At 35.6% G+C, this 11,058-nt stretch overlaps 2 protein-coding genes across 2 annotated transcripts; both read left to right on the top strand.

Moving 5' to 3' along the window:
• Positions 1-1,953: 1,953 nt before the first annotated feature.
• LOC134792272 (uncharacterized) lies at positions 1,954-4,665 on the top strand. The gene is made up of 3 exons (XM_063763542.1): positions 1,954-2,717; positions 3,266-3,496; positions 3,951-4,665. The coding sequence occupies exons 1-3, from the start codon at positions 1,983-1,985 to the stop codon at positions 4,119-4,121; spliced, it is 1,137 nt and encodes a 378-aa protein (XP_063619612.1). The 5' UTR covers positions 1,954-1,982; the 3' UTR covers positions 4,122-4,665.
• A 52-nt stretch (positions 4,666-4,717) lies between these two features.
• On the top strand, positions 4,718-8,598 carry LOC134792271 (uncharacterized). Its single transcript, XM_063763541.1, has 3 exons — positions 4,718-6,380; positions 6,750-6,980; positions 8,288-8,598. The coding sequence occupies exons 1-3, from the start codon at positions 5,655-5,657 to the stop codon at positions 8,456-8,458; spliced, it is 1,128 nt and encodes a 375-aa protein (XP_063619611.1). The 5' UTR covers positions 4,718-5,654; the 3' UTR covers positions 8,459-8,598.
• Positions 8,599-11,058: the final 2,460 nt, after the last annotated feature.

Genomic DNA, 11,058 nt, shown 5'->3' with positions numbered 1-11,058 from the left:
CTGAATAGGCATGTACTGGTTAGTGAGAGCGACGATTGTAACTCTCAGGTGGCTGACAGCAACGACAAAATTAACATTATTTATTTAAGTTTTGATTGGCGTTTTTTATCAAGGGTTGTGTACATCCATATGCCTCCTGGGCAGTTTATGTTCACGAGAAAATTACTAAGTACATCCACATCACTAGCAGTGAGTACCCGGGAAACTGAAGCGAAATATCTTGGAGATAAGAGTTAAGGCGTGCTTCAGTTCTAAAATGCAAGGTTCTCATTACAGATAAAGTACAGCACAATACCCCATACAGTAATGTTCTACGTGCAAATAGATTTAGAAATAGAAATACATTTATTTATGACAAACAAACACAGATGACAAAAACATGTTGACAAATATACAATGTATAACATTTAGTGAAAAATGCCATAAAAGGGTCACAACTCAGCATGTTGCTGGCAAAACCAGCGCTGTTCTTCCGTTGTAACCCAGGCGTACGCCGTTCGACGACGAGGCGGTTATGCTATAATTTACTAAACTAATTAAAAACTAGAACTATACCTAAAACATAAAATTGAAACTAAAACTATTTAATATACAACTTCAACATTGCGGCAATTGCCGTATCTGGAACAGGCCTGACAGCCAAGTGACAGCTGGCCGCCACGCCATGGCCACGTCACACGGCACGACACCAGCACGGCCATATTTGTGCTATGACATAGCTATCCACGTGTACATTTTGTGCAGAAGACTTAAAACCTTCTAGTCGTAAAAGCTTTAAACAAACCAAAACTATATCACTAAATTAATTATTTGGAAAAGACGAACAAATTAAAATAAAGTGACAAAAAATAGTGCAGAAATGGTTGGCTCATGGGACATAACTACAGGTATGTGAAAAAAAAAAAGGCTTCTTAGATAAAACTAGTATCACATCTTAAACTTTCCTGTCTTTGCTGATGTTCATATATCTCTTTTTTTAGCGTAACTTTGAAACTATGCACACTTTTCAGGTTCCTCAAAGGCGGAGACAGATTGTTCCAGCATTTTGTTGCCAAATATCTAAAACTTCCACGGAATGCAGCCGAACAGTGACGGTGCGTTAACAACTGCAACCCACATTGTCGAGCTACACGAGTCTTACGGAAGGAAAGTTTCTCAAAGAGATACGCAGGAGACCGCTGGTGCACTACCTCAAAAAGAAGACTTGCCAGATGAAGTTTACGTCGGTGTAGCATTTTAAGCATGTTGCATTTGTTTAAAAATGGGGTTACATGTGCCCTTAACGGAATATTGAAGCAAAAACGGGCACAAGCGTTCTGAACTCGTTGCACCAGTCGCTTTGTTTTAGTGAGTAGTCGTGGACCATATACTATATCCATATAATTTAATTTTGACAGAACAAGTGAGTCAACTAATTGGATGCGTAGAGTTTCACACAAGAAAGGTCTTATCTTGTACAAAACTTTTAACTTATAGAAACAGCTCCTAACTAAATTTGAAATATGTTTCTCATACCTGAGCTCCGAATCCATTAATAGATTTTAAAATCGTCCATCTCCCAGGATAGCTTGGAGAGAATAATGAGGGGCAAAGCTGAGGCACGAGACTTAAGATCCCTGCCCTCCGCTAGGAACCAGAGGCCCTATCGCGAAATACGAAAATCGAAATTTCGCTATACGAGTATGTCACTCTATAGCTCTTGCTTATTCGATAGAGACGCAGATAGAGTAATTTCGATTTGGGAGATTTCAATTGGAGCATGGAAGTATTGGAATTTCAGCAAGAAATTCGGCGGGACACACGTTTTCAATACATTACTTGTTATTAGTTATTTATTTATGTCCTTGTGACTATGACCACTTAGAATATTAGATAAGCATATTAAGTGCAGTCATTTAATTGAGAGTGCAAATACATCAAAGATAACAAAATAAATAAAATAACTATGTTTCACATAAACAGTCGCTATTAAACCGTCAACCATGTCGAACGCTAAAGACAAAGGACGTGAAGTTTTTGATTCCGTCATTAAGGAGAAATTTCCAGACGCCTGTAAAGTGAAAATTAATCCTATTAGCAGTGGTGGTGCTAACTACAGCTCAACTTTATACGAAGCTCATATCAATACTCCTGAAGGTACTCAAGAACTATTCGCAAAAGTCGCCTCAATGGGTGACCTTTTTAACGATACAAGCCAGAAAATCTTTGAGTCAGAAAAGTTCGTCTTGACAAAAATTGCAAACGCGTACGAAAAAATACAAGACAAACTTGGGATAGCAGAAAAATTTGCATTCCCAAAAATTTACATTCATGATCGTGATGATATCCCAATAATTGTCATGGAGAATCTAGCTGCTAAAGGATACGGATGTTATGATAGATTCAAGAGTATTGATTGGAAATATGCGTCAAAATCTGTAGAAACTTTAGCCACATTCCATGCTCTTTCTTTTGTTTTAAAGACGGAGAGTCCAGAAGAGTTCAAATTGGCTGGGGATATATTAAAGCTACCAGAAACTGGTGTTACAAGTCCACTATGGGAAGGAATTGCTGATGCGGCGATGGCGGTTGTCGATGAAGAAGATAAAGAAAAACTCGCTAGAGTTCTAGAAGGAGCCGTGGGCTGGAGTAAACTTACGGATTTCAGTGAACCTCTTAAAACTTCAGTACTTATTCACGGAGACTATCGCCCAAGTAATTTATTGCATAAGGAAGTGGTAAATATGTACATATTTAATAATTGTCTTGATATATTTATATATATTTTTCAATAATTTAATTTATTTCTTTTCTATATTGGTTTTAACAAACATCCGTATTTTTTAAATATATTTTATGTTAATTTTACGGTTTAACTCACGTTTTTTATAACCAAATATTAATTGTATATAATTATGTTAAACCATAAAATAAGCTAAATGTTGGCATGATGTTAATCAGTCAACGGCCGGTCATCAGACCGTTTAAATTCAATTAATTATATTTTTGTTTTATTTGACCAGACCACACTAATAAATAATATATACCATTGATATCAACTATACTTTTGTCAAAAGTGTACAAAGGAGAAACTGATTAAATGTGCATTTTAGCAAATTGCTCCAACTGTAGGTATAGAATAGGTATGTTTCGTGTGATAATTTGACAGTAAAATCAGCAACAGCAATATAACACAATGAAATAAAATAAACTTTTATTTTTACATGTGAGAATTTCAAGTCTTATAAGTAAATATGTAATGATTTCTAACATTATTTTTTTCTAGAAAGGTGAATATCACGTTATCCCCGTAGACTACCAAACGGTCAGGCTAGGATGCCCGGTGGCCGATCTCCTCTACTTCACCTTGATAGGTTCCGACCAGCAGTTCCGACAGCAACACTACCGCCGACTGGTGGACCACTATTATGAGCATCTGGCTCTGATGATGACGAAATTCGGTCTGAAGCCGGATGAGGAGTACGGGAGGAATGAATTTGAAAGCGACATAAAAGCGGTAGGTAATTAAAAATGAAATTTTCAATTAGTTCGCCATGAATAATTTAGTATTTGACTATAACACTTTAAACTCTCGCGTTTTGTACACATATTTAATTACACAAACGGGTCTACCACGATATAATTTCATTGTTTTTACCTTTAATTCCGCTGAAACGTCGGAATTAAAGGTAAAAACAATGAAATTATATCGCGGTAGACCCGTTTGTGTAATTAAATAGTATTTGACTACTCAACATTTACAAAAATTTACATAAAACCAGTTGAAGGACAACCAAGAAACGACAATTGTAATACAGTTTTTTTTGAGGTGATGGCTATTAAATTAGACTGAATTAGACACATTTATACGAGTACGTTAAGACTCGTAAGTAATACTTTTTTTGTTTATTTCTGTTTTCGACCTTTATTTTTTAAGTCTTGCGTTAATTATAAATTTTCTTATGCAACAGAAACTCCCAATCGCCCTCGCCGTCGCAGCGATAGTGCTGCCATTCGTCACAGTAGACGCAGCGAGCGCCCCGAACTTTGAACGCGAGCAATACGTGCCGGGCGCGAACGAACTGTTCGCCGAACGGTTCCGCGGACTGATGCACGACTTGAAGCAGTGGAAGGCTATATAGAATACTCATACTGTTACCCGAGTTGCCTGAATTTTAAATGTTGAGTACCGAAATATATTTAAACAAAATATTCTTATTTATTTAGATGAATTCAATATATTATGTATAAATTGGGGTATGCAAATTTTTTGTTGCACACCATTAAGCAGAATGGGGACGGCCGATTCTCCATACAAACGTAGCCCCCATTAGCTTCTCTGAATATTGATATTATGGAAAATATTTTTATACATATAATCCGATGTGTTTTAACCATATATATGCCGCTTAGGTTGACTTTTTCCGATTCCTTGATTATTTTGAAAATTAGGAGTGAAAATGAATTTTGATACAATATTTAAATGTTCCTAATATGTATTTAGAAATAATTAAAAAAAATTAAAAAAAGACGGGCATATCTGTGGCCAATATACATCTAATTGCATCAAAATATTACCTATCAATAATATTAATATCCAGTTAAGTAAATAGAGGACTACGTTTGTATAGAAAGGCGAATTCGCGTGGGTCGTCCACTTTCGTCTTAAACTTTATTTGCAAGATAAGAGTCACGATATACAATTATGTAATAAGTGTAAATAAAGTATATTTGTAAATTACGTTTGTTTCATTAGTCTAATATCACATATCTAAATAATTATGTTTTATTTTTACTAGCGGCCGACAACCAACTTTCACAAGTTAAATTATCGCCACTATTTGTAACCACCATTAGGATGCTTTTGCTAATACAAGTGTTATTTATGATTATTTATGCATTATGCAGTTCATTATCAGTAATTATTGCATGTTTAAATATGGCTACTGATTACATTAGCATCGCGTGAAGATAATACATAATCTACTAACTTCTGTCCCAGATTTCATTTAATATTTATGGGGTTTCAATATTTATCTATCCATTATCAATAATAATTATAGTTCGTTTTTTTAGCAATAAAAAAGGTAAACAATCTTGATGTGTCTTTTAATTGAAAAACACGTTCTAAAAATAAGTCACGGTAAATATTTAACAATTATGAATCTAATACGATCATTTATATTCTTCTGCTTTCATAAGTAATAGTTAATGATTTTTAAAAAGCGTTTTTCATTAAAAGACATGTCAAGATCGCTTACCTTCTTTCTAATGCTAAAAAAAAACTATAACAGGATTTTAAGTTAACAATAAATGAGTGAGTTATTGTTTGTTATTTCTACTCGTTAGCCGTAGGCCTTTCTAGCCTCGACTGCATTACATTTATTTACACATTGCTTTTCAAAGTTTAATCAGTGTATTTTTTTTGTAATAGCGGCTGCGGAACCTTATTTTGAGCATGGTCAGACAAGCCCTTGGTGTTTTGAGTTAGTACTACAATCAAACTAGTTATCTCTTGTTTGAATAAAATCTTTCTAGCAAATACAAAACCTATTGTAGAACATGATCTTAGTTGACTTTTTGATTAAATTAAGTGTGCAATCATAGATAAAGATAACAAAATGAGAAACACAAGAGAATATTGTTATGTGGCAGTCGTAGTTTAATTATTGACAATGTCTAACGCTGAGGAAAGATTGCGTAAAGTTTTGAATTGCATAGTTCAGGAGAAATTTCCTAACGCGTCCGATGTTAAAATCAAACCAATTAGCACTGATGGTGCGAATTATACCTCAGTTTTATTTGAAGTCAGTATCGTTACCCCTGAAGAAACCCAGGAGTTGTTTGCAAAAGTAGAATCAATGGGTGATAATCTTAAAGACGCAAGTAAGCTCCTCTCCAATATAGAAAATTTCATCTTCACGTCACTTACTCGCGCTTATGAAAAATTAGAAAGCAAATATAGAATAAAAGAAAAATTTACATTTCCAAAGTTTTACAAGAGCGTTGATGGAGTCGTCGTCATGGAAAATTTAGCGTCCAAAGGATACGAAGTTTATGATAGGTTCAAGATTATTGACTGGAATTATGCATCGAAATCTGTAGAAGCTTTAGCCAGATTTCATGCACTATCTTTCGCTTTCAAGAATGAATGTCCAGAGGAGTTCAGAAAAGCTGGGGAAGTGTTATATATACCGCTGGCTATCTACACAAGCTTTCATTCGGACGGTCAAACTGATGCTGCAATGGCAGCTGTGGATGAAGAAGATAGAAAGAAACTCTGTGAACTTCTTGAGGGGTCTAAGGGTATGAGTAAAGGTATGGATCTTACTGAACCTCGCAAGACTGCAGTTATCGTCCACGGGGACTACCGCGCGAGTAATTTGATGCATAAAGAAGTGGTAAGTACATTGTGTAAGTAACTGAATGACCTTTGGTTTTGACCGATGGTTTTACTTTGGTAATTAGAATTTTAGATAGATAAGATAACATTAATATCGTAACCAAGATATTTTGTCAAAAGTTTATAACTAAGAAGATACAAGTCAAACTGCAGTTAGACTGTTAAAATAGTTTTGCATGGCTTCTGTCTATATGTAATATTTTATTTATGTTTAATAATCAAATAAATAGACACAATTATAATAATAATGCTGGTATACAACAAGATTCTTTGAATATTATGGTGAAAAGTAATAATGACAAAATGAATGTGACTGTTTTATATTAAATTATGGTTAGTAAATAAATGAAAAATTATTTCTTCCCAGAATGGAGAATATCACGTCATTCCGGTGGACTACCAAACGGCCAGGCTAGGATGCCCGGTGTCCGATCTCCTCTACTTCATCTTCTTGGGTACTGACCAGCAATTCCGAAAAAAGCACTACCATCAGCTTTTAGACCACTACTACCAGCATCTGACCCTGATGATGACCAAGTTCGGTCTTCAGCCGGGTGCGGTGTATGGGAGGGAGGAATTTGAAAGTGACATAAAAGCGGTAAGAACAATGCTTCTTTAGAGTTTGAGAATTAATTGGTTTGGATATTATACTTGTTTCGTCTACCCTACTTCACCTTCTTGGTCTTATTTGTCCACCTACGTCAATTCTTGAGATTAGTTGTCAAGCGGACCTCAGGCTTCCATGAGTCGTGGCAAAATGCCGGGATAATGATGATAAGGAAGATGATGATGACTTTATACTTGTTTCGTATTATTTTAATGCATAAGTATTAAGTAATCGACAAAAGGAATAATAATAGTTCTGTTGAAGCAAATAATATGTATAAAGGATTTACGTCAAAATTGATAAGGGTGACAGACATTCATTATTATTTATAAGCCTTAATTAAATATTAGGTTCGCATTCTGTTGATGTTAGAAACACGTGCATTAGTCGTGCAAGTATACACTAGGAATTTGAAGTAACATTGTGATATTCTGATGTTACTCTCAGTTCCTAGTGCAAGTTAGGAGGGTGTGACCTTAACATAGAGGCAGTAAAGTTTGTGGTACCTTTACGAATAAAGGTCGTTAATAGTAGTTGTGCCGGCTTTTTTGCCACGCCTGACTAGGGGAGCCTCATTCCGTTCGTTAGAGCCTGATTATGAGAGGTGACGTACCGTACGGAAATCAACCAATAGCACTGCATGTCTTCTCTCATCTCCATCTCAGTGGAAAAGCTAAAAATCGAACAATAAATTTGACATTTCCGTTGTACTGCCATCTCGCCGAAATATTTTTCGCCTAATTTCACTTCCCAACCAACTTATTGCAGTACTTTTAGTTGGCAAACCAATGCTTAGCATATTATTATTTAGCATAATTTTTATTTGATCACAATTTTAGTTAGCAGATGTTCATTTTACCACGATTTATTTAGAAAAATAGTCACTAAGCAAATGTTTTATTATACCTAACTATTTATTGTTAAATAACGTTTGCCCAAATTGAAACTTCGCATACTTTTTATTTGATCACAATTATATTTAGCATTTTTTTATGACCCGTAAAACGAAACTGCTCCCAGAGATAGGTAGGTTATGGTTATTTTTTTATGACCCTAAAAACGAAACTACTCCCAGAGAAAGGTAGGTTATTCACAATATTAGGCGAAAAATAATTTATGCCTATCAATACCGAAACATAACAATAAAGGACATTTTGAAACATGACAACTAAATATTTTGCCATACAATAATATTGTAAATAATCATTTGCGACCAGTGTTAGTAAACCGACATTTCCACATTGGTTTATTTTTGGTAAAATTCCTTATCGGTGAACGTGTGTTTTTTGTTTGTCCAGAAACTTCCCGTGGCGCTCAGCGTTGCAGCGGTAATATTGCCATTCGTTACAGTGGATGTCAACAGCGCTCCGAAATTCGCGAGTGGCCAGTTCGCGCCGCGCACGAACGAACAGTTCGTCGCACGGTTTCGCGGACTGGTGCAAGACTTGAAGCAATGGGGGGTTATTTAGACTACTGTAGCTTTGAGGTACTAGGTGTAAAAGTATAAGCAAAGGATTTTAAACGCAATTTTTGTAATATTTTTTTTAGCTAATCTATTGTGCCATTAATTTTGCAGACTATTTCATTTGGATGTAAATAAATAAAATAAAGAGCCTTAAAATAATTATAATTGTGTTTCATTACCTACCCCCTAACATTTTTTTACAAGGTATGTATATATGTAAACATTCAAACAACCACTTATAAGTTTTGTAACCTGTCCTCGCCTCACAATGGTAGTAGCCTTAAAAGTGGTAGTTTTAGACGAGCGATTTATATGAAAAATTACGCTTTATTGTGAACATTTTGGATATAAGTAGTCATAAAAATTAGTCTTACTAATGATATTTGAATAGAAAGTTTGATACATCGACCACGGCAAAACGAAGACTGAAAATCTGCTCTGAACGACAAAGAACAACCGAATGTAATTATTTTAAGATTGTTCTATTGAAATGAGGTTTGCCTATAGGTAAAGTTTTGTACTAACCTATGATAAGTGTCAAGTCATGATTTAATACATTAAAATTATAACATACGAAGTGATTTAACAAAAAGAGTAATAGGTATCTCAAGACTCCAATTTACGCACGCATCCAGGCTAACACATGATCATGAAACACATAATTTACGCGATAGTATCTCGCCGCGAGATAGACTACCCGTCCCTATTTAATTAATACAGTTAGAAAAAGACGGGTAGTCTATCTCGCCGCGAGATAAGAAGCTTGAAGTCCTGCACCAGTTCGCGGAAGCGTTTGTTCACGCCCGGCATGCACTCTCCGCGCTCGAAGTTCGGAACGCTGTCGGCGTCCGCCGTCGCGAGCCGCAGTGAAGACGCTGCCACGCAGAGGCTTATAGGCAGTTTCTGACAAACAAGCAATGTAACACTTTTTTTAGAATCCTAAAGATGACATTCGGATGGTAAGTAGCTGCAGCTGCATTGTGGTAGAGTTGATGCCGCCACAGTATCTGTCAATTTGATCAAAAATAAGTGACGGATTGAACGTCATAATCGCAACAGTAATGAGGCAGTGAATTTTGTTAAGGAAATACAGCGGTGTTGATACATAGACTAATGTCGCAACAGGAATTCAGCAGTAGATTTGTGTTGCGATATAACTAAGTTCTTTACGTAATACTATTTAGGTACGTAATATTTGCGTATGCCAACTAATAACAGAACGAATTTTAAATATTTAATTAAGATTTTGCATGTAATTGCCATAATTTAAGGGCAACAACAAGTTTATTTAAACTGAAATAAGGAAATACAAAATATGTATGTATATTTAATTAAGTAATTCTTGAGACAATAATTCAATGCCTTTCTTTCTTATCAGAGTCATAAATATAAAAACTAGAGTCATACCGAGAAAAGTCTGCAGTGATTTTGATAGCCCACGCAGTGCAAGTGTCATTTTAAACGTCAAACTTCTGTGAAATGATAACGTATAAATAACACTTGCACTGCGTGGGCAATCAAAATCGTTGCAGACTTTTCTTGGTGTAACTCTATCATAATTATCCTATTTTTATTCCTTTCGACTATTTGCAGCCTTCCATAAAATATGTTTACCGTAGAATACCTAATAGATTCCCTAAACCCCTTAACTAAAGCAAATAAACCATTTAATTTCTTACCGCTTTCATGTCACTTTCAAATTCTTCTCTCCCATACACATCATCTGGCTGCAGACCAAGATCCTCCATCATCAAAGCCAAATGTTTGTAGTAGTGGTCTACCAGCTGGTGGAAGTGATGCTTCCGAAACTGTTGTTCGGAACTCATCAAGATGAAGTAAAGGAGATCAGCCACCGGGCAACCTGGTCTCGACAATTGATAGTCCACGGGAATCACGTGATATTCTCCATTCTGGAATGAAATCCAGTAAAATATTTACGTCCATGAAGTTTTCTTTACCAACAGAATTACTAGTCACTAACCAGAGACTAATGTGAGGACTTAAAATGAAGCTCAATTGTATAAATTATTTAACTTTGTAGATACTATGAATGTAAAGAGCGGCAAAAAAAATTGACTTTTTTGAAAGAGTAGGTCTTGCAGCAATATCAATGGTATATTTATCTAAAAGACTTAGATGAAAACCTAAATAATTTCACATACTTACTACTTGTTTAGACATTAAATTACTTGGGCGGAAATCACCATGAATGATCACTGTCATAGTCCGAGGTTCACTCAAATCCAAACTTTTACTGAGACCGTCAGACCCCTCAAGAAGCTTAGAGAGTTTATCTCTATCTTCTTCATCAACAGCTGCCATAGCCCCATCGCTTACACCTTCCAAATGAGGGCCTGTAAAAATCGCCCGAGGGATTTCTAACACTTTCGCAACTTTCTTGAACTCCTCTGGATATTCGTTCTTGAAAATCTATCTCGCCGCGAGATAGACTACCCGTCCCTCTTTAATTAATACAGTTATAAAAAGACGGGTAGTCTATCTCGCGGCAAGATACGATATGTGCTTGGCCCACTGATGACGAATTTTAGCTCAATGGTGCAGTTTTTACGAATGTAGATAAGAAGACTAGCAGATATTAAGAAA

The sequence above is a fragment of the Cydia splendana genome, chromosome 7, assembly GCF_910591565.1.
Source record: "Cydia splendana chromosome 7, ilCydSple1.2, whole genome shotgun sequence".
NCBI classification, from domain to species: Eukaryota; Metazoa; Arthropoda; class Insecta; order Lepidoptera; family Tortricidae; genus Cydia; species Cydia splendana.
This window is presented reverse-complemented; position numbering and strand designations above follow the sequence as displayed.

Excerpts from the sequence above, each read along its gene's own strand:
- LOC134792272 (XM_063763542.1), top strand. The coding sequence starts at position 1,983 with ATGTCGAACGCTAAAGACAAAGGACGTGAAGTTTTTGATTCCGTCATT. Across the intron at positions 2,718-3,265 it reads ATTTATTGCATAAGGAAGTG|AAAGGTGAATATCACGTTAT; the intron begins GTAAATATGTAC and ends ATTTTTTTCTAG. Across the intron at positions 3,497-3,950 it reads TTGAAAGCGACATAAAAGCG|AAACTCCCAATCGCCCTCGC; the intron begins GTAGGTAATTAA and ends CTTATGCAACAG.
- LOC134792271 (XM_063763541.1), top strand. The coding sequence starts at position 5,655 with ATGTCTAACGCTGAGGAAAGATTGCGTAAAGTTTTGAATTGCATAGTT. Across the intron at positions 6,381-6,749 it reads ATTTGATGCATAAAGAAGTG|AATGGAGAATATCACGTCAT; the intron begins GTAAGTACATTG and ends ATTTCTTCCCAG. Across the intron at positions 6,981-8,287 it reads TTGAAAGTGACATAAAAGCG|AAACTTCCCGTGGCGCTCAG; the intron begins GTAAGAACAATG and ends TTGTTTGTCCAG.